A 27,690-nucleotide genomic window follows, 5' to 3' on the forward strand; every position below is an offset into this window, starting at 1 on the left:
GAGGATAACCAATGGGACAGTGCTATATCAAGGTACAAATTATATCGCAATGATGGGGAGGATCAACTTGGGGGTGTGGCACTTTATGTCCAGGAGGGTATAAGAGTCCAACAGGATAAAGATCATACAAGAGACTAAATGCTCAGTAGAATCTATATGGGTAGCAATCCCATGATTGTTGGATAAGAGTATAGTGATAGGAGTATACTACCATCCACCTGGACAAAATGGTCAGACAGATGATGAAATGCTAAGAGAAATCAGGGAAGATAACCAATTTGGCAGTGCAATAATAATGGGGGATTTCAATTACCGGCCAAAGAAGAATGCGAGCAAACACTGCACGTCATAAAATATCCAACAGAAAAAGTGCAGACCAACAAAGTTCAAGTCCCAATCAAGGAATTCCAAACTCGAGGTATATAAAGTGAATTGTATAATTTTATTGCGGCAACTCCACTGTGTTCAATTCCAAAAGTTACTTTTACAAAAGTCCCCCGACACGGTCCTGTGTTTCGCCGGAGGCTGCATCGGGAGGGACCACCAAATTTATAACAATCTGAAAACAAAGCATATCAACGATCAGGACACAAAAATGGACTTAACGCCGAACTAAAAGTGATTACATGTAACAGAATAAGCAGGTTTACATACCTGGATGCAGAAACTTACAGCATAACAGGGAGTGCACTAACCCTCAGTACAACACAGGTATTTAAACCCAGCAAAGTTTAGGCGCGAAAATTCAGGTGAGGCGATCACGAAACTCAGGGGAACCAATCACTGGCTCCCACAACCCTGAGGCACCCAATCGCAGTCAAGCGGACTGATTGCCGTACAGGTAATGAAAAAAAGTAATGGAAAGAAGTCATGTAAAAAGGTACCATTCGACGTCTCGATTTAAGCCTTTAGGTGTTACAGTATCTAGAGTAAAAATCCACTTTTGTTCTTTACGGCCTAAGTGTTCAGCATAGTTCCCACCCCGAGACGGCCTAGGGACAACTTCAATGACAAAGAAGAACAAATCAGAAATAGTATGAGAATGACTGGCCCAGTGTTCCACCAAGGGTTCTTGCTCGCGGGAGGTCCTGATATTTGAGCAGTGCTCAATAATGCGTGTTTTAATCCTTCTAGATGTTTTGCCTACATAAAGTAGAGAACAAGGACATTTGATAACATATATAACCCCCTGTGTGGTACAGTCAGAGTTAGATCTCAAAGAGAAAGTTTTTTGAGTAATAGGATGTTTAAAGGATAACATAATATCCGTATGATGCATAGCGAGCAGTTTCCACATGGTCTATGTGTACCTACTGTTGCAGGGTCCTCATTAACCTGCGAGTAATCCGCGTGAGCCAATCTGTCTCTTAGATTTCTTCCCCTCCGGTAGGTAAAGCGTAAAGAGCCCTGGAAGAGCTGATGCAGTGCTAGCGCCTGCCAGTGTTTACGCACAATGCTCGTTACCGCCCGACTCAAAGTAGAAAAAGGCAAGATGCAATTATTAGTGGTGTCAGAGGAGCGGACCTGGGGGAGAGAGAGCAAGTCCCAGTTTATGTGAAGGGCACGCTTAAAAGCATTCCTAATCACTTTACTGGGGTAACCTCTTACACTAAACCGTGATGTCATAACTTTAGCTTGTTTTAAAAATTCCCCACGTGTGGAACAAAGACGCCGAAGCCTCAAGAATTGGCCTGTCGGGATGTTATGCCTTAGAATACGTGGGTGACAACTGTCAAATGACGACAAAGTATTCCTGTCCGTATCTTTTTGAAAAATTGTGGTATGGAACCTATCACAGTCAGCAGAAATCAAAATATCTAAAAATGCTATATGGGATGGATGTATAGAAAAGTTAAACTGTAAATGATGATTAAGCGAGTTTAACCAATCTAAAAACATAAAGAACTGTATGTCAGTCCCCAACCAGATAATAAATAAATACATCGTTAATAAAGCGTAACCACAGAGAAATCAGGTTAAACCATTCAGAAGAGTAAATAAAGAGTTCTTCGAATCTTGCCACATAAAGACACGCCAAACTGGGGGCCGTGGTGGCTCCCATGGCTGTGCCCTTGATCTGCTGGTTCCCACAACCTTTTTGGTGAAACTTGCAGAGTTAGCTCTGACAAAAACTTTTTTTCAGTTTAAGGACGCCGGAGGGGCGTGTACCAGGGGCAAACCTGGAAGTCAAGCTATTTAAGAGAACTTACTGCGGCATCTCTCTAGGTCGTGAGGAGAAGGGACAATTACCTTGTTGCAGCTGAGTAAGCCCGGGGGTAAGAGATTGTTGCCCCTACGGAGCCCGAATCCATCTTCAGCTGCTATTTTCCTGTGTCAAGGACGCCGGAGGGGCGTGTACCGGGGCGAACCCGGAAGTCAAGCTATTTAAGAGAACTTACTGCGGCGCGCAGCCGACACCGGCACGCTGCTTAAGCCGCGCGCGCGGTTGAGCAGGGCTTTGCCGGGACTCGCTGGGATCTCGCCACATTTGCTACCTTAGAAAATTTCCTATCTCTTTTTATACCTTTTTGATTGACTACGGGATGAAAGATACCTGATACGACAGATACCCTCAGGTAGGACTGAAATTAATCTCAAACCTACTCATGGCCTCATAAGTGGACTCTTCATCTTAGATATACATTGAACCATCGTAACACAAGTTTTGTCTTTGACTAGCTTCTTTGCCCCTTTTAAAATGCCACACACTAAAAGGAAGGCAAAATTAAAGCCTTCAAGTGATGTGGCTGTAGTTGATTTAGGACAAAAAATGGTGTTGGAATGGTTAGACCCACAGAATACCCCGTTAAGGCAAGCCGCTGGGGGATTAGCACTGGAACGGAGTGCCTCCTCCCTGGTTACTGAAATATCATTGAGCCCAGGGGCGCCGGCTCCTCCATCACCACCTGGGAAAGAGAGGGGGTTCTCCCCAGTAAACCCGAGTGGTTTATCAGAGGAAAATGTGAGCTCTGTGGATTCTCGAGTGGAATTGGAAAAAGGAAGTGAAAAATCGTCCCCTAAAGAACTGAAACAGGATGTAATCTTGATGGGAATGCTGGAAAACTTCACCCCTATTCCAAGAGAATCTAGTACACCTAGAAATATTGACCCTACTAGCAGTAATAAAGATAATATTGAAGTGATAATTAAAATGGACAGTTTACCAAAAACCTGTAAACGTGACATTGGAGAGTTTATGGAATTTTATGGAAAAATTAGATGCCTCTAAGTAAACTGATGGAAGTAGTTATAAAAACCTCTAATACATTAGTACAACAAACAGAATTGGGAAAACAAAGAGAAGATGTAAATATGCTGGATAAAAAGGTACTTCAGATTGAAAAAATCCAATGTCATCAGATGGTAAAGGAGAATGAAATAGATAAAAGATTAGAAATTTTAGAAAATACAGTAAGATCTTTAAATTTAAGAATTAATAATTTCCCAGTGATAAGAAAAATGGATCCCATTGAGTTGTTTAGGGCCTACTTAAGTCAAGTTTAAAGGTTCCTGAAAAATGTATGCCAGTAATTGTTAAAGCTTTTTTCTAGGAGTAAGAAAAAAAGAATCTGATTTAGAACATCTAACAAAGAATGGTAAAGGGATAGAAATTGGGGAAAATTCCATAGAATTATCAGACCTCCTACAAAAATCACAGGAGGAAATTGATATAAAAACAAGGGAAACTTTATTAGTGCAATTTGCTTTTGCTACAGATAGGGACAACATAATGAGGTTCTTTTTTCGTAATAGACTTAATACATTCTACAGTCAAAAGGTGTGGGTTTTTCCAGATCTCATTAAAAATACTCAGATTCGCAGAAGGCATTTCCTACAATATAGGAAAATGGTACTAGATAAAGGGGGGAAATTTATATTAAAATATCCCTGTAAGTGTGTTATTAAAATGGAAGGGAAGATCTATGTATTCCATGATCCACAGGGTCTTAAAGATCTCCTCGTGATCAATGACCGGCAAATTGAAATTGGGTCATAGATAGATGTATATGTTCATTGATTTAGTTTTTATTCCTGTATACCGTTCAATATTTATTATATTTATTTAACAGTTTTTTATACCGACCTTCATAGTAAATAACCATATCGGATCGGTTTACAGTTTAACAAAGGGAAAACTAGATTAATAATTCAAGTAAACGAAAGATAACAATAGGTAGGAATAAGTCAAAGTTACAATCAACAGGGGGAGAGAACTTGGAAGCTTACAACAAGCTGGAAAGAAGAAAGGCCGGTAAAGTATTGTTACCATAGAGTGAACAAATTAAAAAACTTAAACAGTGCTATAACCTGAACGTCTCAGAGTCCATTTTATACGAGAAGACAGAGTGCCAGACCGGGTAGGAATGAATGCCAACTAGTAATTGACTGGTGGTTCAGGGAAGGCTTGGTGAAAGAGCCAGGTTTTAAGTCTTTTTCTAAAAGTTAAAAGGCAAGGCTCCAGTCTGAGATTTGATGGGATGCTGTTCCAGATAGAAGGGCCTGCTATCGAAAAGGCTCTGTCTTTGGTCGTAGCGAGGCGTGTGGCTTTAGTGGGGGGGACATTGAGAGTGCCTTTGTAAATATCTCTAGTTGGTCTGTTATAGGAGTGGAGTTTGAAAGGTATTTCCAGGTCAAGTTGAAGTTGATGATGGATGGTTTTGTGGATTAAGGTGATTGATTTGTATAGAATTCTGAAATTTACTGGTAACCAGTGAAGGTTCCTGAGTATGGGTGAGATGTGTTCGCAGCGGCTGGTACTGGTCAACAATCTTGCTGCCGCATTTTGAATCATCTGCAGAGGTTTGGTAGTGGATTTGGGGAGTCCTAGTAGAAGGGCGCTGCAGTAGTCTATTTGGCGAACAGTAGCGCTTGGAGAACTGTCCTGAAGTCATGGAAGAATAGGAGTGGTTTAAGTCGTTTTAGGACCTGTAATCTGAAGAAGCAGTCTTTAGTTGTTGTGTTGACCATTTTCCTTAGGTTTAGTCGGTTGTCTAAAATCACCCCAAGATCTCTAACCTGCTTACAGGTGATGTGAGAGTTTAGTGGTGGTGGTTGGGAGATATTGTTATCGTTTGAGGAGATGAGGAGAAGCTCTGTCTTAGAGGCGTTGAGGACCAAGTTTAAGCTGTTGAGTAGATTGGTGATAGATAGTAGGCAGTTATTCCAATGGGTGAGCGCTTTCGAGATTGATTCTGTTATGGGGATTAGAATCTGTACGTCGTCGGCGTACAGATAATGAATTAGGTTGAGATCTGTTAACAGTTGGCTGAGGGGGAGGAGGTATATGTTGAAGAGGGTTGGGGATAAAGAAGATCCTTGTCGTACGCCAAGGTTAGATTTTGTTAGGGGTGACTCTTTATTGTTGATTTTGACTTTGTAAGTCCTATTGCTGAGGAAGGACTTGAACCAGTTGTGAGCAGATCCGGAGATGCCGATATCTGCTAGGCGATCCAACAGGATGGTATGGTTGACGGTGTCGAAGGCCGCCGAGATGTCTAATAGGACTAGTAAGGAGGAGTGTCCTTTGTCTAACCCCATAATAATATGGTCTGTTAGTGAAATGAGGAGGGTTTCAGTGTTGCGTGATTTACGGAAACCATATTGCGATGGGTGTAAGATCTTGTGATCTTCCAGATAATCAGAAAGCTGTGTGTTTACCAGTTTCTCCGTTAGTTTGGCGATGAATGGGAGGTTAGAGATGGGTCTGAAATTAGCTAGTACATTTGGGTCTAAATTGTGTTTCTTGAGGAGGGGCTTAAGTGAAGCGGTTTTTAGACTATCTGGGTAACTTCCTTGGGTTAGGAGGCTGTTTATGATGCTGGTCAGAGGTCCTGAGATCGAGTTTGGGATGAGAAGCAGGAGTCTCGATGGAATATTATCAGCCGGATGGCTAGATGGTTTCTGTCTTTTTAGAAGGGATTCGATCTCTTTAGTGGAGATTGATTTGAAACAGTCAAAATTGGGTCTATTTAGAGAACTGGAATTCTCTCCTGACTTGGGAGGAGTTGTATTTGTAGGAAGGAGGGCGAGGGTATTTAAGATCTTCTGTTGGAAGAAAGAAGCGAGTTCATTAGCTTTGGAGAGAGCTTGTTCATCTGGAATAGGTGGGGAGGTCGATTTAGTGATTTGTGTTACGTAAGCGAATAGGGCCTGGGCATCATACTGAAAATGGTGTATTTTGTTTGCATAGTATTCCTTTTTTTTCTGTAGAATGGCGGTCCTGTAGTGATGTAAGAATCCCATGTATGTTGAAAGTGTTGTTTTGTTAGGGGTTTTGCGCCATCTATTTTCTTTCTGGCGTAGGTCCTGTTTCATCTGTTTCAGTTCCGAGCAGAACCAGGGTTGGTTTCCCTTTTTTGTTGGGTTGAGTGATTTGGAGATTATTGGGCACCATTTGTTTGCGACTGTTTCTGTAATCTTTTGCCAGGAGGATATTGCTGAGTCAGGATTAGCTAGGTCTAGGTTAGAGAGTTCTTTGGATAGCTGATCGCTGAGTATGTTAGATGGACATGCTTTCCTGAATTGAATGGTAGAAGTGTGTGGAGAGGTGTGTGTCTGTTTGTGTGTGGATAAGGAAGATTCAATCAGGAAGTGATCTGACCAAGGGATTGGGGTACAGGACGGTTCTGTTGTGCAAGAGAAATTAGAATTGATGAAAATTTGATCCAATATGATGAAGAGTCTACTATATTCCCTTGGGTTTCTTAAATGAAAGTAGTTGATATAGAGTATAAAGTTGATTGAAGGAAATGTTATTTGATTTATGTTCAACTTTGACATTTAAGATATTTTCAATGTAAGTTGTTTATTGTATAAATTATTGAAAGCAATAAATAAAGAATATTAAAAAAAAGCAAACAAAATGTTAGGAATTATTAGGAAGGGAATGGTTAATAGAACGGAAAATGTCATAATGCCTTTATATCGCTCCATGGTGAGACCACACCTTGAATACTGTGTACAATTCTGGTCGCCGCATCTCAAAAAAGATATAGTTGCGATGGAGAAGGTACAGAGAAGGGCAACTAAAATGATAAAGGGGATGGAACAGCTCCCCTATGAGGAAAGGCTGAAGAGATTAGGCCTGTTCAGCTTGGAGAAGAGACAGCTGAGGGGAGATATGATAGAGGTCTTTAAGATCATGAGATACTTGAACGAGTAGATGTGAATCGGTTATTTACACTTTTGAATAATAGGACTAGGGGGCATTCCATGAAATTAGCAAGTAGCACATTTAAGACTAATCAGAGAAAATTATTTTTCACTCAACGCACAATAAAGCTCTGGAATTTGTTGCCAGGGGATGTGGTTAGTGCAGTTAGTGTAGCTGGGTTCAAAAAAGGTTTGGATAAGTTCTTGGAGGAGAAGTCCATTAACGGCTTTTAATCAAGTTTTCTTAGGGAATAGCCACTGCTATTAATTGCATCAGTAGCATGGGATCTTCTTAGTATTTGGGTAATTGCCAGGTTCTTGTGGCCTGGTTTGGCCTCTGTTGGAAACAGGATGCTGGGCTTGATGGACCCTTGGTCTGTCCCAGCATGGCATGTTCTTTCCTTCTCCCCTGGTCTGATGTTTGTTCCGCTCTGTGGGAAGTTGAGGGACGTTGGCAGGCTGGTAGGTTGTATAGCCTCCTTAGTCTAGGCCCTGCTCTGAGCCTTTTTGCTGCGTGCCGTGTGGTAGGCCACAACGGCTTTTCACACGCTTTCTAAGGCTGCCCTCTACTGGATTGTCAGTTCGGCATGTGCGTCTATATTTGGGCACACAATGGATCCTTGTAGTCTGTGCACACACGTTATGCGATGCGTAATGGCTGCATGCTTATCTATGTGCAAAGTGGTACTGTGCGCTTAATTTTTGGCTGCCTAGGTAAGCGCCTACGTGTGTGCCTAAGTGTTGGATGCATAATTTCTAGGCACCTAGTTGAGCGCCTAGCTCAAAAAAAACACCCCCCCCCCCTCATGGATTTGGGCATGCTCAGTGTGACTTGTCAAATTTCCAGAAACTTTGACATAAGTTTTCCGTGCCGGCATCCGTCTGATGTCACCCATGTGTGGGTACTACCATCCTGCTGTCCTAGGCGTTCACCTTCTGCAGGTAAGCAACTCTGCTTTATTTTGGGGATAGCTAGGGATTCATGTGTGAGGACTAACATCCTGCTGTCCTCAGAGAACACCTGTTACAGGCAAGCAAATCTGCTTTCTCCAAGGCCAAGCAGGATGTTAGTCCTCATGAAACCAGCCTGTCACCTTGCGGAGTTCGGTTTCCACTATGTGGATTTCTTCTCCTTTTTTATTTTTATCATTGAATTCTGTGTGTTATGATGAAGGGAACCTCACATGGATGCGTGGTATAATGATGGCTGAGCTTGCTCAGGGAGGCTAAATCAAAGTTTCCTAGCTTGTAGCCAGATGGACTGAGGACCAATGGGTATTATGCTCTCCTGATAGCAGATGGGAGACTGAGTCAGATTTCAAAGCTGATGTCAGCCTACATATACCCGTGCAGCATGCCTAGCTCGTCAGTATTTCTCAGTCTCCATAGCAGATGCGGACACTATCCCAAACGAGAATAGTGTAACATTTACAAGAAAGAAGAAAGAAAATTTACCTTTAAGAAGAGAGACCCGCTTCTCCTGCTGTGAAACCTAACTGTCCCTCTCCCAGTCGAGATTTTCCTGAGGTGATTTGATATCCCTCAGAGGTGAGCCTTAGTCCGCCAGCCGATTCCTGGCGAGGACGTAGTCCCCAGGGTGGCTGAAAGGCAGCAGGTGCAGATTCGAGCGCGGCGGTGAAGGTATTTCCCTCTCCCCCCCTGACAGATGGAGACTGTCCGGCACGTGACAGATAAGCGCCGAGACCAGGTAAGGTAGAAACCTTTACTTCTAAGTCTCCGGTCTCCAAGGCTCGAACAGCCGTACCGTCCTTCCTCTGAGATTTAAATCAGGCACGCACGCAGCTACGTGTACGGTACCATCCTTCCTCCCAAAAGTGGTTTCCCAGTTCCATATGAACCAGACCATATCCTTACCATCACCAGATGAGCACAGGGATTCGGAAGACTCATGCCTCGTCCGCCACCTGAATGTCGGCAGAATCCTAGTCCGATACCTGAAGAGATAGGAATCCTTGCGCAAAACTGACCACGGTTCGTTCTTCACAGCGGGCAGAAACAAGGGGAAGCGACATCGTGGGCCACCATAGCCCACTGGATCAAAGAAGTAATTAATGCTGCCCACATAGAGGCAGGAAAACCATTACCTCTACAGGTCAGGGCGCATTCTACAAGGGCCCAGGCAGTCTCCTGGGCTGAAACCAAACTACTGTCTCCAGCCGAGATCTGTCGGGCGGCAACATGGTCCTCCCTACACACCTTCTCCAGTTTTTACCGCCTGGATGTTCAGGCCAGGGAGGCTACAGCTTTCGCAAGGGCAGCACTAAGTGGGCCACAGGCAGCCTCCCACCCGGTAGGGGAGTAGCTTTTGTACATCCCATTGGTCCTGAGTCCATCTGGCTACACGCTAGGAAATGGAGAAATTACTTATCTGATAATTTTGTTTTCCTTAGTGTAGACAGATGGACTCAGCATCCTGCCCAAGGCTGCCCAGAAATCGAGAACCTCTTATATCAAATCTTGAGACTGAGCAAGTACGGGTAAGCCACGGCTTTCCCCCAGTTCAAGACACCCCCAGTTACCCAGGTGTTGGCATTTATTGTTTGAGTGCCCTGGCAGTCTCCAGTCCAAAGTTTATATATATAAAATCAATTGTACCAGTTCAAGTTTGATCAAGGGTAATCAAGTATTAAGCAACCTATATCCACACTGGCTTTTCGCAGAGAATACTGAAGAGCTAAGCATGCTGCACGGGTATATGTAGGCCGGCAGCTTTGAAATCTGACTCAGTCTCCCATCTGCTATCAGGAGAGCTCAATACCCATTGGTCCTGAGTCCATCTGTCTACACCAAGGAAAACGAAATTATCAGGTAAGTAATTTCTCCATTCTAGAAACTTTTGGCATAAAGTTTCCATACCAGGCTCCATCCAATGATGTCACCTTGTGTGAGGACTAACATCCTGCTGTCCTCTGAGAGCACCTGTTATAGGTAAGCAACTGAGTAATACAGGTTTTGGTTGCTGCCTTTAATGTTAGTCTTATTCTTTTTTTTTTCCACATTTAATAGGGGCTCAGATGGAAGTGGATTACACAGAGCAGCTCAACTTCAGCGATGATGAGGATCAGTCAGGTTCAAAGGAAAAAGGGGAGAGCTGGTAAGTGGTTGCTTTTGCCAGCTTGTGAGCAGCTGAGCCGGTGCTGGAATGTGTGCTGTCAGGCTAGCTCCAAGGGCTGTTTGTTTGAACATCTTTGTCCTGGCATTGCAAAATGCATTTCTGCAGACATAATTTTACTAAATCTATCTTTCTCTGAGGTGAATGACCTCACACGCTTACTTTTGCACTGAATTGAATTCACTGTGTAACTTTCATGCGTTGGTGAAACTGTGAAAGTAGCAACATGAAGCAACTTTCTAAAAACATGTACTTGCAAATTTTTTGCTGTTTCTGCTGACCTTTTTTTCTAGGTTTCCCTTTGTTGCCTCTGTTTATATTGTATCTACTATGGGACATTTTTCCCTCTTGCTATTTGGGCTGTATCATATTCCAGTGTTTTGGAAATCTTTCGTGGAGGTACACCTAACCAGTCAGGTTTTCAGAATATCTATAATGAATATGCATGAATTAGAATTGCATAACGTTCAAAGTATATATCACATCGGTTTACAATAAAATAAGGTATACAATTCAGTAAAACTAAACAGAATAAACTTTAAATGAAATGAAAAATTCAACATATCACAAAATAGAATTCAATATCATGAAACACAGTAAAACTAAAATTCCTGAAAGTTCTAAAAAAAAATGGTTGAGAATTATGGACATTGTTCGCTTCTGAAGCTCTGTTACTGTTCAATGTAATTGCTTTCATTTTCGGAAGCACTGTTACTGTTCAATGTAATTGCTTTCATATTCGGAAGCACTGTTACTGTTCAATGTAAACCGAACTGATTTGTAACCTTTTACAAGAATTTCGGTATATAAAACTGTTAAATAAATGGTGAGTAAGATATAGAGTGTATCGTCTAATGTTAAGTAAAAGCTTGTTGAAAGAGCCAGGTTTTAATGCCCTTTTTGGATGTTCTGGTATTTGGCTCCAGTCTCAGCTCTTGAGGGAGTGACTTCCATAACTGTGGACCTGTAATTGATATGGCTCTTTGTCTCACTGTGTTAAAGTGCACTGATTTAGGGGAGGTTCTAGGTAGGGTGTCATTGCTTGCAGATCTTGTAGTTCTCTGTGGGGTGTGAAAATGAAGTGCTGCAGTGTGCCATTCCATCTTATCGTTGTACAGAGTTTTATGAATTGGGAGCCAATGTAAATCCTTAAGATTGGGGTTATGTGTTCTGTTAATTTGGTATTTGTTAGAATTCTGGCAGCCGAGTTTTGCAGGAGTTGAAGGGATCTAATGGTGGAGGCAGGAAGGCCTAAAAGTAAAGCATTGCAATAGTCTATTTTTGAAAAGAGGAGTGCTTGCAGAACTGTTCTAAAATCATGCTAATCTATCTCATGCTAATTAGAGAAAACCTGAATGGCTGGGGGGGCCCGTAGGACCGGTTTGAGCACCCCCACCCTATTCTGTCTGTGATGTACTTATTCTGTGGTAGGGTACTGTGTGTATGAGGGAAGCCTGCATTGCTGTCTCTGCTGTACCTTTTCTGTAGATACAGAAATTAATTTTTCATTGTTAAGTCTAGTACCTCTTTAAAACACTAGTTTCCTAGCGTGTAGCAGATGGACTCAGGACTAATGGGTATAGTGTACTCCTGATAGCAGTTGGGAGACGGAGTCAGATTTCAATCTAACGTCAGCCCCTAGTACATATACCCCTGCAGGAAGTTCTGTTCTTCAGTATTTCTCCGTCTCCTAAGCAGTTAGGGAAACTACACACACACTTGCACAGTGTTAGAAAAACCAAACCAAAGAAGAAAGAAATCTTACCTCTACAAGATGAGCCCCGCTCACCTGCGGTGATATCTAAGGGTCCCTCCCCCAGTCGAGAATTCCTGAGGTGATTCCGAGATCCCTCAGAGGTAAGCCTCTGTCCAGTAGCCGGTTCCTGGCATGGACTTAGCCCACAAAGTGGCTGAGAGGCAGCGGCTGCGATACCGAGCGCGGTGGTGAAGGTATTTTCCCTCTCCCCCCGCAGCCGGAGACCGCCCGGCACGAGACCGGGAAGCGTAAAGACAAGGTAAGGTAGAAAACTTTCTTAAAGTCTCCGAGGCTCAGATAGCCGCCCAGATCGTCCTTCCGGCGTCTGTCACATCGGGTTGAGCAGCCCCGTCTGGGTTACACCCCAATCCGGTGCGAGGGTCCACACTCATGGAGACCCTCCGGGGAGGGGGGGCCCCATCTTGTCCACATGGTCATCCACGCCATTTCCCCCCCTTGATCACCGTATTGTCCATATAACTGAGCCGTGCGCACAGCAGTGAGCCGGGCGCACAAAGGACTTGTGCGCACAGCGGCGCACGCGTTTGTGCCGGGCGCACAGATAGGCCTGTGCGCACAGCAGTGCACGTCCCTGCTAAGCGCACAAATAGCGGCCTGCACGCACATCGTCGGCACATCCGGAGTGCACAGCTAAGTCTCCCGGCGCGCGCACCTACGCGCACAGACGAGGTTTGAGCTACACCACGCACACAAATCATGGCACGGCCAAGAAAGCCAAGGGACAAGCCCTCTGCCCAGTCTGCCACCTGAGAGCGCCAGCCTGCCTGCCACCTGAGAGCGCAACCCGAAGTGGCCTCTGCCCTATGCTTGCAGTGCGAAGAAACTCAGGGGGAACCGAAGCAAGACCCCTTCCAGCCAGTAGAGGAATCCGGCTCCACCAGCGATAGTACCCTGGACCTCTGTATCTAAGACCCGGCCCCTCCCCAGATGGGCTCCTCTGGGAACTCCACTGGATTCAGTATGGACCCAGGGACCTTTCCTGGGTGGAATTCTTCAAAGGGCTACAAACCTATGTCCAGGCACAATCTTAGGGGATACAGACACCTTGGGGGAAGAGCCTGACTCCCTGGAGGAAGGGAAAATCCCTCCAGGAATGGAACCATATCGAACCATGATGCGGTTCTTCTCCAAAGACAAGCTGCCAGATTTCATGTCTCTAAGCCTGAAGACGCTGGCCATTCCTGGCGCAAGTTCCACAATGGAGCCAAAGACGAACCCAGTTCTGGTCTGTCTCCATCAGGTCTCATGCTATTTTTCAGTGCTACAGGCCGTACAATAACTGATTGACCTGGAATGGAATGCCCCGGAGGCCAGTTTCAAAGGAGGACAGGCCCTAGAAGCCCTATAACCCCCTGGAACCCGTGGCCAAAGAACTCCTAGGGTTCCCAAAAGTGGATGCCATGGTCTGCGCTATCTCAAAACGCACTACCATCCCAGTCGAAGGAGGAGCTGCACTCAAGGATGCTCAGGATAGACGCCAGGAATCCATCCTTAAACAGTCATTTGATATCGCAGCAGTGACCCTGCAAATTGCCTCCTGCTGCACTGTGGTGACACGTGCCTCTTGCTCCTCTCCAGGGACGCAACCACTTCTGCCGAAACATTAGAACTGGCGATATCTTTCCTTCTAATTTGAACTTTATTACATTTTACTGTTTAGAATTACAGGAAAATATTTCAATGTATTTTACATATTCCAGATAAGCAATATACAATTATTACAAGTAAATCTATTTTTGTATTTTCTTCAATACAGTAAATAGAGAAACATCTGATCATATGCTCATTGAAATTATTCCATTAAGTAATACGGGAGACTAAGGGTACCTTAGCAGATATAAGAAAAGAAAAAACTTATAACATTCAAATTATGCTATCAACCTGCGCGTAACACCATAACTTTCTATCTACCAGCTACTTTTGGTGTTTCTTAGGATCACGGTGAAGAATCTATATAGTTACGCAGTTGTAAGGGATCCGTAAATACATACTTGACATCTCCAAAAAGTAATATACAATGTCAGGGAAAGCGTAACATAAATTTTACTCCTCTCCTTTCATGGCTAAGAATTTTTTTCTTTTTATTTGCGTTATTCTTGCTATATCGGGAAAAATTTGAATGGGCTGGCCATAAAATTTTAATTTCCGAAATCTAAAATAGTGTTTCAACACATTATCTCTATCAAACTTAGAGGAAAACTGCACAAGCAAAGTAGCTCTTGAAGTAATATCCATTTCATAGGATTTTTCAAGAAAGTCTGTTAAATTCAAACTTTTTTCTTCTTGATTCTCTTGTAGAATGAAATTTTTCCATAGGAGTACGCGTTGTGATTGATAATAAATTGCTGAAATAGATGGTATTACTTCCAATGAATATTTCAATATGTTAACCAAATAACTTTTCAGCAAATCTAATGGAGACTGCAACTTAGTTTTAGGGAAATTTAAAAATCTCAAATTAGCCCTCTTCAACTGATTCTCGAATTCCATTTTATTTTCCATTTTCTCTGATTTCATTAAATTTGTTTGTTTGTATGTCCTCGATGTTTTTCAGTTCCCTTCCAAAGTATCAGTTCTTGTCTCCACTGTTGTCAACAATTCTTCTACTTTGAGATTTTGCCATAGCTTCCTGCACCGTAGCCGTAAGTGTATTAATAGATTTATGCATAGTTATTAGGATAAAACCGGAGTGGAACTAAAAAGAAGTATATTGTTCATCGCGGTTCCTACCTCCAAAAGTCCTTCCCCACTCTTCTAGTTGTTCCGGGTGATGTTGGGCCTGTTTCTTATGGCTCCTGGAACCCGATTCCATTGGGGTCACCGAAGAGACTTCCTCCTCTCTTCTCTGGATGCCACTTGTTATTGGGAGGGGCCCTCCAAACGACTCCACACTGCTGGACCGTCTCCCAGGTGGGCCAGGCATAGCCGGACATCCCGGGCTCAACGATGTTTCCAAAGTCTGGGGGCTAGGTAGTTGCTCCTTGCCTGCCCCAGCGACCACAGCTTCCGGGTTCGTCAGCGGCATTTTTGTGAAGGCGGCTTCAATCTTCGTTTGCCTAGAGTCAAAATCAGGAGTTGAGGTAAATTCTCTAATATGGGCTTTCCTCTTTGTATGCGGCATATTAAGAGAGGAAAAACGCGACTAAAAGTATTAATTTCAAAAGGTAAAGCCCACAATGAATTAAACAGCAAACGGAAGCTCCAGCCCACGCGTCCTCACAGGTCAGCAGCCATCTTAGTCCCCAACCGGCGATATCGTTCCTCACGGATGTGACCTCAGACCTGGTGCACACCTCTGCTAGGGGCGTCTCATCCATAGTGGCAGCCAGAAGGCAACTATGGCTCTGAAATTGGTCAGCCGACGCAACCTTCAAGACGAAACTTGCCTTTTAAAGGATCCCTCCTGTTCGGAAGGGAACTGGAGAAGTTAGCCAACAAATGGGGCAAATCTCCAGTCCTTCGGTTACCGGAGGACAGGAACAAAAGAACCCAGCGCTCCTCTCCCCGAAGAGCCCAGCGTTTTAGACCATATAAAAACACATACCAAGCACCCTGCCCCACAGGCAGGGCCCAGTCCTTTTGGAACAGGCACAACAAGAGGGGAGCCGGCTCAGGTACAGGCCCTGGCCGCACCCCACAATGAGAATCATCCACAGAAAGAAGCCATAGGGAGCAGACTTGCCCTCTTCTACCAAAGATGGGTCGAGATAACGTCAGACAAGTGGGTCCTAACCATCATTCAAGCGGGATACTATCTGGACTTCCACAGCATCCCTCCCAGAAAAATTTGTGAGATCACCGTGCCACTCCCCTCTCCAAGAGGAAGGCAGTGGAAACCACACTGACAAAACTACTCGGCCTAAAGGCGATAATCTCTGTGCCCACGCACCAACAAAATACTGGTCACTATTTCATCTATTTTATCGTCCCCAAGAAGGAGGGAATGTTCCGGCCCATCCAAGACCTCAAGACCTTCAATCACTACCTGAAGGTACCACACTTCTGCATGGAAACACTACTCTCAGTCATAAGGGCAGTACAATCAGGAGAATTCCTGACTTCACTGGATCTCTCCAAAGCCTATCTCCACATGTCCACCACGACCATCAGCAGCACTTCCTACGCTTTGCGATACTGGACCATCATTACCAGTTCCGGGCTCTACCCTTCGGACTAGCTATCGTTCCTTGGACGTTTACCAAAATCATGGTGGTTGTGGCGGCGACACTGAGGAAAGAAGGAATCCTCGTACATCCGTATCTGGAAGATTGGCTGATCAGTGCAAAATCTCCAGAGGAAAGTTACCAGGCAACCACCAGAGTCGAGAATCTACTGCAGAATCTCGGGTGGGTTGTCAACACAGTCAAAAGCTGCCTGCAGCCCTCCCAATCGCTAGAGTACTTGGGAGTCTGGTTCGACACCAAACAAGACAAGATCGTTCTTCCCCCTACAAGGAAGAGGAAACTGATGGACCAGTTGTGAAAACTATTGAACTTTGCTCGCCCCAAGGTATGGGACTACCTCCAAGTTCTCGGTCTCATGACATCAACCCTAGAAGTCGTCCCATGGGCAAAGGCCCACATGCTCCCACTACAATGTTCCCTACTGTCACGATGAATCCGATGTCCCAGAACTACTCCGTCTCCAGCTACCGGCAGAGGTTCGGACCCAGCTCCAATGGTGGCTACAGGAAGACCATCTGAGCAAGGGAGTAAGACTGTCCCCACCGACCTGAATCTTGCTCACCACGGATGCGAGCCTGCGAGGTTGGGGAGCCCACTGCCAGGAACTGATGGCCAGAGGCAGTAGGACAAGGAAGAGTCGGGATGGAACATAAACCGACTGGAAGCTCGAGCTGTCAGACTTGCCTGCCTGCAATTCAGTCACAGACTCCGGGGCGAATCTCTGAGTCATGTTGGACAACGCCACAACAGTTGCCTACATCAACCGCCAGGGAAGAACCAGAAGCCAACAGGTGTCCCTTGAAATAGACCCCCTAATGGCGTGGGCGGAAGCAAATCTGCAAGGAATCTCAGCCGCCCACATCGTGGAGTACCTTAGCAGAGACCTAGACCCAGGAGAATGGACGATGTCGACCACAGCCTTCCAGTTGATAGTAAACCGCTGGGGAACCCCAGCCATGGATGATCTGGCAACCTGGTCCAACGCCCAAGTTCCCGATTTCATCAGCCACAGACGAGGACCACAATCCCAAGGAATCGAGGCCCTCATTCAGACCTGGCCACAGGAAGTCCTGCGGTATGCCTTTCCTCCATGGCCACTACTGGGCGGGATCATCCGCAAGATAGAACACTGTACATAGCTCTGTTGTGAATATAAATATAATATAACTATAACTGTAATGGTAACTATAATTGTATTTATATTTTATAATTGTTATTTAAGTAGTGGATGTTTGACTGGTTTGATCCTGTCTCTTCCTTGCTAATCTTACTGTTCCTTTGTACCCCCTCCCCTATACCTGTTCATTGTAATTTCTACCTGCTGTTATGCTGTAAACTGATATGATGTCGCCACGAATATCGGTATAGAAAGATAAACACCACAGGGGGCTAGTACTTCTAGTGGCCCCGGACTGGCCAAGAAGGCCATGGTACGCGGACATGCAAAGACTTCTTGCGGGGAACCCTCTGTGCCTACCTCCACACAGGGACCTTCTCCGGCAAGGACCGATCCTCCAAGAAGACCCAACTCTATTCTCTCTTACGGTGTGGCCATTGGGACAACTCGCCTGAAGAAGAGCGGATACTCTAAGGCAGTGATTGACTCCTTGCTCCAAGCACGCACGTTTTCCACGTCTCTAGCTTACATACGAATATGGAGACTATTTGAAACCTGGTGTGAGGACTGCGAGATACTTCCCTGGACGGGCAAAATCCCCATGATCCTGGAATTTCTGCAGGACAGCTTAAAGAAGTGGTTGTCTCTCAACTCCCTCAAGGTTCAGGAGGCCGCGTTGGCCTGCTTCAGAGCCAAAATGGACGGCATCAGTCTATCAACCCATCCAGATGTTTCTCGATTCCTGAGAGAGGGGTCAAACAAATCCACCCACCCTTAAAGTGGCTGGTGCCCCTATGGAATCTCAATTTAGTACTAGACTTCCTAGCGGGAGCTTCCTTCAGACCTACTCGCAGTCTGTCACTATGGCTACTGACCTTGAAGACTCATTCCTAGTGGCAATATGTTCAGCCCGTTGCAACTCCGAGCTTCAAGCCCTATCCTGTTGAGAACCGTTCCTCAGGTTCACACCGGGATCCATACAACTACGCATGGTCCCCTCTTTTCTTCCGAAGGTGGTTTCTCAATTTCATCTCAACGAAACCATATCTCTACCATCTCCAGATGAACATAAGGACTCTGAAGACTCATGCCATCTTCACCAACTAAACGTCGGCAGACTCCTAGTTCGAAACCTGGAAAGATTGAAATGCGTACGAAAGACGGACCACCTATTCATCCTTCACAGCGGGAAGAAACAAGGGGAAGCAGCCTCGCGGGCAACTGTAGCCCGATGGATCAAAGAAGTAATCAAGGCGGCCTATGTAGAGGCAGGGAAGCCTCTGCCTCTACAAGTCAAGGCCCATTCTACAAGGGCCCAGGCAGTGTCCTGGGCAGAAACCAAGATGCTGTCACCCACCGAGATCTGTCGGGCGGCGACATGGTCCTCCATACATACCTTCTCCAGGTTCTACCGCCTGGATGTCCAAGCCCGGGAGGACACATTTGCAAGGGCAGTACTAAGTGGGCCACGGGCAGCCTCCCACTCGGTTCGGGAGTAGCTTTTGTACATCCCATTTGCCCTGAGTCCATCTGGCTACATACTAGGAAATGGAGAAATTACTTACCTGATAATTTCGTTTTCCTTGGTTTAGACAGATGGACTAAGCATCCCGCCCACAGCTGCCCCAAAATCAGGAAACCTCGGGTGACTCCCTGAGAGCAAGAAAAGCACGGATAAGCCAGGTATTACCTCTAGTTCAAGACACCTATAGTTGCCGGGTGTTGGCATTTTTCGGTTGAGTGCACTGGCGGTCTCCAATTGGAAATCAGTTGAACCAGTCCTAGGTCAGACCAAGGGTCCATCAAGCCCAGCATCCTGTTTCCAACAGTGGCCAATCCAGGCCATAAGAACCTGGCAAGTACCCAAAAACTAAGTCTGTTCCATGTTACCGTTGCTAGTAATAGCAGTGGCTATTTTCTAAGTCAACTCAATTAATAGCAGGTAATGGACTTCTCCTCTAAGAACTTATCCAATTCTTTATTAAACACAGTTATACTAACTGCACTAACCACATCCTCTGGCAACAAATTCCAGAGTTTAATTGTGCGTTGAGTGAAAAAGAACTTTCTCCGATTAGTTTTAAATGTGCCACACGCTAACTTCATGGAGTGCCCCCTAGTCTTTCTATTATCCGAAAGAGTAAATAACCGATTCACATCTACCCGTTCTAGACCTCTCATGATTTTAAACACCTCTATCATATCCCCCCTCAGCCGTCTCTTCTCCAAGCTGAAAAGTCCTAACCTCTTTAGTCTTTCCTCATAGGGGAGCTGTTCCATTCCCCTTATCATTTTGGTAGCCCTTCTCCATCGCAATTATATCTTTTTTGAGATGCGGCGACCAGAATTGTACACAGTATTCAAGGTGCAGTCTCACCATGAAGCGATACAGAGGCATTATGACATTTTCCGTTTTATTAACCATTCCCTTTCTAATAATTCCCAAAATTCTGTTTGCTTTTTTGACTGCCGCAGCACACTGAACCGACAATTTCAATGTGTTATCCACTATGACGCCTAGATCTCTTTCTTGGGTTGTAGCACCTAATATGGAACCTAACATTGTGTAACTATAGCATGGGTTATTTTTCCCTATATGCATCACCTTGCACTTATCCACATTAAATTTCATCTGCCATTTTGATGCCCAATTTTCCAGTCTCACAAAGTCTTCCTGCAATTTATCACAATGTGCTTGTGATTTAACTACTCTGAACAATTTTGTATCATCTGCAAATTTAATTATCTCACTCGTCATATTTTTTCCCAGATCATTTATAAATATATTGAAACGTAAGGGTCCCAATACAGATCCCTGAGGCACTCCACTGTCCACTCCCTTCCACTGAGAAAATTGTCCATTTAATCCTACTCTCTGTTTCCTGTCTTTTAGCCAGTTTGTAATCCACGAAAGGATATCACCACCTATCCCCATGACTTTTTACTTTTCCTAGAAGCCTCTCATGAGGAACTTTGTCAAACGCCTTCTGAAAATCCAGTTAGCTAAGTTAATCAAGTTATATATGCTACCCTTATGTCATCTGCTGGCAGGCCTAGGGATAATACATTACATTTACGCAGACGACATTCAATTAATTCTACCAATAGAGACAATTGAAAAAACATTGTCTAACTAACATGTACCTAGACATAATTAAACAACTACTAAACCAAATGGAACTGGTTATCAACATTGACAAAACTGAATTTCTTCACCTTGAGAGAAAACATACTGAAATCATTCAAACACCGATAACCCTAAGAAATAACCAAAAAATTGAGCTAGCCAAAAAAGTAAGGAATCTGGGAATAAATAATGGACCCAGAAATCAACCTGAAGCAACATATATCTATAAAAGTAAGAGAAGGCTACGCAAAACTTATGGTCCTCAGAAGATTGAAACCATTACTCACACCCGCCCACTTCAGAACAGTATTGCAAACACTTATCTTTTCCAGCACTGACTACTGCAACGCACTCTTACTAGGACTCCCAAGCACATCGATAAGACCACTCCAGATACTTCAGAATACTGCAGCCAGAATACTGACGGGAAAAAAGAGGAGGGACCATATAACCGAAACTCTAGCAGACTTACATTGGTTACCCTTCGAATACAGGATAAAATACAAAGCCTTATGCACCATACACAAAGTAATATATGATAAAGAAGCAGACTGGCTAAACACAGCCTTATGAGTACACGTTCCACAAAAAAACCTCCGCTCAGCAAACAAAGCACTACTAACAATCCCTTCAGTAAAGTCAGCAAAATTAACCCACGTGAGAGAAAGGGCTTTATCATTGGCTGGGCCCATACTATGGAACACAATGCCCCCCGAACTCAGATTACAGAATAATCTCAAAACTTTTAAGAAAAATTTAAAAACATGGCTCTTTAAAAAAGCCTTCACTAAAGAGTGTGGAGGGTAGAGAGAATGAAAGTACACCTACATTTAAGAAGTAATATCTCAAAGAGATAGTAACTCAATGATATACCTGGACTTGACCAACATTACTCAAATAATGATTTTATTTATGAAATTGTAACCAAACTTTATTGGCACCTGTTAGAATGCACGATATCCTACATTTACTTTCCTTAGTCTATGTGCCTATTTGTAAACCGTTGCAATGGTATATAACTTAGCGACGGTATAGAAAAGTTTTTAAATTTAAATAAAAAATTACCAAAACACATATATCCACAATTGCTTTTCGAGGAGAATACTGAAGAGCTAAGCTTCCTGTACAGGTATATGTAGACTGACGTCAGCTTGAAATCTGACTCAGTCTTCCAACTGCTATCAGGATTACACTATACCCATTGGTCCTGAATCCGTCTGTCTACGCTAAGGAAAACGAAATTATCAGGTAAGTAATTTCTCCATTACTAGAGAATCATTTAAAGCCTTTATGATTGGAGTTTATGCTCACAAGTTTCAAAGTTGTGCTAATTCAGCCCCTTTTTGTGTCTTAACATGTCCAATATATGTACATGGCCTTTTTTTTTTTTTTTTTTTTTTTTTTTTTTAGAAAATGAAATTCACAAATGTTTTGTTGCAGCGGGTTCTCTTCTAGATGGTTTTATACTTGCAGTTTGGCAAGCATTAGATGGCTTTTATAGGGCCTAATAAAGCAAAAACTGATATAAACAGTCATGCCACTTGAATGACAGGTTGCGCTGTAAGATCTGGAATGTACATTTTGCCAGAGCAAGCAAAGCAGAAAATTGTAAGGGTATTTGTATAGATCAGTATAGACTCACTTCCAGGTTTGAATGTTATATGTACATCTGTGGTGCTCCTGGAATATGAGCCAATTTCTAAAACGCCTCTGATGCCAGTTAATGCAGTCTAATGTGGCATATTCTCGCATGGCAGGCTGAACAAGAATAGCTTTCAGGTCAAGAAATCTTTGTTCTAAACGTGTCTGAAGGTGTTTGTGCTACTGTGAAGGATTTTTAACTGTACTGAGCTCATCTACTGTGCTGGATTTTTATAGGGATGAAAAGATTGCTAAAACCGAGCGGATGCGTACACGAACTTCTGAAAGTTCTGAAGCCCATAAGGAAATGGATGAACGTCTTATCAGTAAAAGGAGTGATGTTTCCTCTACTCCATCCTCTCAGCCAGCCTCAATGAAAGCTCCCCATAGCAAACCTTCCCAGCCCGAGACACAGGTTTGTTCTCAAGTAAAAACAGGAACATATATACTGACTTAATAGGTTCTTTCCTAGCGTGTAGCTCGAAGGACTCAGGACTTATGGGTTATGCTCCCATGCCAGGAGATGGAGTCAGGTTTCAAAGCAGAGGCCACTCTACATACACCCCTGCAGTGACTTCAGCCGTTCAGTATCTCTCCGTCTCCAGCAGATGGTGGGCTTAATTCTCCCTATGGGGATCGGAGTACTTTTTGGAAGAAGAAATTCAACTTTTAAATTGGAGAAAAAATTGAGCCCCACTCTCCTGCGGTGATACCTAAAGGTCCTTCCCCCAGTTGAGAATTCCTGAGGCGATTTCCGAGATCCCTCAGAGGTGTGCCAAAGTCCGGTGTGGAATTTGCTGTTGAAGCAGCTAAAAGGCAGCGGGTGCAAGGAGGCAAGCGTAGTGGTGACAGCCAGAGCCTCTCATGTCTTTGTACTTGGCCGGTAAGTGCTGAGCCCAGGTAAGTTTAAAAAAAAATGACCTCCTGATTCAGAGAAGTTTGGAGAGGTTTCGGTAAGACTTCCTGTGGTCTCCTTGCTAGGTGCGCCGTACCGGCATTGCTCCCGATCCCATTGGGGTAATGGGAAATGGGCTTCCGAGTGAATTGAGCGGCCCCCCAGTGGGCTAGGCCCCGCTTTAGGCTTGGTCAGCATACTGAGTGGTAGGCCATCTTGCACGCTTCTTTTGTGTGTGCTTCGTGCACTCTATAGGGCGTCAGTACATGCAGTGTGTGTCGGCCTTGAACACAACATAGCGAGTGTATATACACGCACAGCTTATTAAGTGCAGAATTCAAGTAAAGCCAGGCGCAGGGGCTGTGCATGCACCTCGCCACAGCCCGCATAGGCCCCCGAAATCTGTGCGCATAAAATTTTAAGCACCGCCACCCCCAGAACATTTTCCAAGATTATGGTGTCGAGTGCTGTTACTGTCACTAATGGTCCATCAGACAAAGAAACATAAGCACCATTCTGTCTGCACTGCTTGTCATATTAGGGCTGCATAGTCAGCTTTGTGAGGGAAGCCCAGGGAGAGATGGCCTCTCCAGACTTTGCTAAGCCCGGCTCCTCCCATTGCGAGGATGGGTCAGCCACAGCCTTTTAACGGGAAGTACCCCAGATCTGAGTAACCCTGGGACTGGGTCATCCATGGGAGAAGGAAATTCTGTGGCATCTACCCCAGTACCTCCTGGGCTAGGCATGGACCCGGCTGCCTTCTCTTGAGTGGAATTTATTCAAGGCCTTCAAACCTTCATACAGATGCAGCTTGCTACCTCACTTGCCCCCGCCCGATGGAACTTCAGCCCAGTCCTATCGGCAGACTTCAAGGTATGCCTCACCTCAGCAAGGGTATCCCTGGCAGGGACCCGGACAGCACGGACGAAGAGGAGGATACGGATTACTTGGGAGATGGGAAAATTCCCCCAGGTTTAGAACTATATTGGTCCATGTTACGGTTTTTCCATAGAGACTAATTACTAGCCCTGGTTTCCCAGACCCTGAAGATGCTGAGTTCCTGGGGCGGACTCCGTCTGAACCAAAGAAGAATCCCGTTCTGATTTCCCTACGGGAAAACCTCTTGCTATTTTCCAGTACTGGAGTTGATTGACCTGAATGGGATGCCGTAGAAGTAAGTTTTTAAGGTGGACGAGTGTTAGAAGCTGTATACCCACTGGAATCGGCAGTGAGAGAATATTTGCGTTTTCCTAAAATGGATTGCTGGTCTGTGCCTTCTCTAAGTGAGCAACTATCGGTGGAGGGAGGAGTGGGCTTAAAGGATGCGCACAATAGGCGGATGGTCCATCCTTAAACAGTCCTTTGATGCGATAGCAATGACCTTACAGATTGCTTCTTGTTGTGCCCTGGTAGCTCGTTTATGCCTGCTCCTCTCTCGGTAGGTGGATGACTCGGGGGTGAATTCCAAAGCAGTTATGGAACCTGCTGCCACCTTTTTAGCTGATGAGGGCTTGGACCTAGTCCATACCTCGACCAGAGGAGTGGCCTCAGTGGTAGTGGCCAGAAGACAGCTACGGCTACGGAATTGATGAGCATACCCAACCTCCAAGGCGCAAATCTCACAAAGATGCCCTTTAAAGGATTTTTTTTTTTTTATTTATTCACTTTTGTATACCAGTATTTGAGGGGACATCATATAGGTTTACATCTATACAATAAAACACGACATGATCAAATTAAAATACATTCATAAAAGTATATAAATCATTAAATTATACTACATCTATATAAAATTAATTTTACTCTTTTTTTTGGAAGTGAATTGGAAAAGCTGGCCTTAAATGGAGCGAATCTCCACTATCCCAGCTACCAGAAGATAAGAGAAAGCAGTTACAGCACCCCTCGCCCATGATGGGTCTATCCAGGGGCTCCCAATGCTTTCGCCCCTACAGAAACTCGACATTTCAGAGATCTTGTCCTTTGGGAGGTCTGTCCTTTCCGAGTTGGCAGCCCAAGAGAGGATCAGGCTCTGGTTCAGGGTCGTCCGTTCTCTCCCCCCCCCCCCCCCCCCCCCCCCCCCCCCCCCCAGTGAAGTTTTGCAGACCCACCCTCTGAACTAGGAGATAGGGGGTTGACTGTCCCTCTTCTACCAACAGTGGGTCGAGATTACTTCAAATGGGTACTGGAGCTCATATGAGAAGGATATGCGCTAGAATTTTGCAGCACTTCTCAGGACATATTCATGATGTCTCCTTGCCACTCCCAGCACAAGAAGCAGGCAGTGGAGACTACCCTGTTAAGGCTCCTCGGGATGAGGGCTATAATCCCAATACCTATGCCCCAAGAAAATATAGGGTGTTAATTCATCGTACCCAAGAAGAAAGTTTCCTTTTGCCCCATCCTGAACCTCAAGAGCGTCAGCCAACATCTACGAGTGATTCATTTCCGCATGGAAACCCTACACTCTGTGATAATGCCCATAAAATCAGGAGAGTTCTTAACCTCGCTGGACCTATCTGAGGCCTACCTACACATTCCAATCTGGAAAGAACAACATTTTCTACGTTTTGTGGTACTGGGTTGCCATTATCAGTTCAGACACTGCCGTTTGGCCTGGCCACTGCCCCCAGAATATTTTCCAAGATTATGGTGGTCATAGCAACAGCATTTAGAAAAGAGGGAATCCTGGTGCACCCGTACTTGGACAACTGGTTGATCCGGGCAAAGTCCATGGAAAAGAGTCTCCGGGTGATCTTGCTTCAGGAACTCGGTTGGGTCGTAAACGTGGACAAAAGCAGTCTAAAACTCTCCCAGCCCCTGGAATATCTGGGAGTCCGGTTCGACACCAAGCAGGGCAAGATCTTCCTCCCAACCATGTGGATATGGAAGTTTATGTCCCAAATGCTGCTTTTGATGAACACGATAAACCTGACAGTGTGAAACTATCTTCAAGTTCTTGGTTTGGTGGCAGAAACCCTGGAAGTAGTGCCGTGGGTGAGGGCACACATGCAACCACTTCAATGCTCCCTGCATCATGTTGGAATCCACAGTCTCAAGACTATTTGATTTGCCTCCACTTACCGATGGAAGTATGCTCTCGGGCTCCAATAGTGGATGCAGGAAGATCTGGGAAGGGGTGTACCCCTGTCCTCTCCGAACTGGCTGGTCCTCACAACAGACGCGAGCCTCCGGGCCTGGGGAGCTCTCTGTCAGGAGTTGATGGCCCAGGGATGTTGGACCAAGGAAGAGGCCCTCTGGAACAGTCAGATTGGTGTGTCTACAACTCAGCCACATACTCCAGGGTCCAGCGGTCCACATAATATCGTACAACGCAACAGGTGGCCTACATCAACCGCCAGAGTGGAACCAAAAGCCAGCAAGTGTCACAGGAGATAGATCTCCTTATGGAATGAGCAGCAGTACATCTACAGATGATCTCAGCCTCTCACATTGCAGGAAAAGACAACGTCAGAGCAGATTTTCTATGCAGGGAGAGTTTGGATCTAGGATAGTGGGTGTTGTCAGCCAAAGCCTTTCAGCTGGTAGATTGCTAGGGTCTTCCATCCATTAACCTGCTGGCTGCTTCTCATTATGCGAAGGTTACCGATTCTTCAGTCTCAGAAGGGATCACTAGACCCTGGGGATTGACGCTCTCGTTCAGACCTGGCCGTAAGAGGAGCTGCTATATGCCTTCCCTTTGTGGCCCCTACTGGGCAGGGTCATTCGCAGAATCAAGCACCACAGGGGATTATTCCTACTAGAAGCTCCAGATTGGCCCAGGGGATCATGGTATGTGGACTTGCAGAGATTCCTGGTGAAGACCCCCTTTTCCTCCCACCTCACAGGGACCTGCTACAGCAGGGACCGGTCCTTCATGACGATCCGACTCTATTCTGTCTTATGGTCTGGCCCTTGAGCGGGCTCGCCTGATGAAGGGAGGATATTTGGGAGCAGGAATTGCCACCTTACTCCAAGCACGGAAGTTCTCTACGTCCCTAGCGTTTGTGCGAGTCTGGAGAGGATATGGGGCCTGGTGTGAGGAACACTGTGTTTCCCCTCGGTCAAAATCCCACTAACTCTGGAATTTTTGCAGGATGGCTTGAATATAGGTTTAACCTTGAAGGTCTCAGTAGCGCTCTCTTCTGTTTCAGGGGCTAGATGAACGGAACCCACCTGTCAGCTCTTCTGGACATGGCCTGTTGTCCGAAAGCGGTGAAGCACCTCCAGCCACCCCTACGGTGGCTGGTTCCCTTGTGGAATCTTAATCTAGTATTGGAGTTTTTAGGAGGGCCTTCCTTTCGACCGCTGCACAATCTTTCCTTGCGTTTATTCACCTTGAAAACGGTGTTCCTGGTGGCTATATGCTCTGCATGTCACATCTCTGAACTACATGCATTGTGTTGGGAATTGTTCCTCCAGATGACTCCCAGAGCGTTTCAGCTTCAGTACTGTTCCATCCTTCTTGCCCAAGGTAGTCTTGGAGTTTCATTTGAATCAGTCCATTTTGTTGCCATCCCTAGATAAGCACATGGACACGGAAGAATACCACCTCTTCCGTAAATTGAATGTCAGTAGGCTTTTGGTGCGATATCTGGAAGTTTCAGACTAGGGGGCACTCCATGAAGTTAGCATGGGGCACATTTAAAACTAATCGGAGAAAGTTC

The 27,690-nt window shown here is 45.0% G+C and overlaps 1 protein-coding gene across 8 annotated transcripts in view; it reads left to right on the plus strand.

The window, feature by feature from the left end:
* Positions 1 to 27,690, plus strand: part of PRRC2C (proline rich coiled-coil 2C) — a 419,385-nt gene that overhangs the window by 156,387 nt on the left and 235,308 nt on the right. For all 8 annotated transcript variants that reach the window (XM_029618671.1, XM_029618666.1, XM_029618669.1 and 5 more), the window contains 2 exons: positions 10,180 to 10,267; positions 22,369 to 22,546. In XM_029618671.1, the coding sequence (XP_029474531.1) occupies positions 10,180 to 10,267; positions 22,369 to 22,546 (266 nt within the window). The remainder of the gene's footprint in view (positions 1 to 10,179; positions 10,268 to 22,368; positions 22,547 to 27,690) is intronic.

Source organism: Rhinatrema bivittatum, chromosome 10 (genome assembly GCF_901001135.1).
Source record: "Rhinatrema bivittatum chromosome 10, aRhiBiv1.1, whole genome shotgun sequence".
Classification (NCBI taxonomy): domain Eukaryota; kingdom Metazoa; phylum Chordata; class Amphibia; order Gymnophiona; family Rhinatrematidae; genus Rhinatrema; species Rhinatrema bivittatum.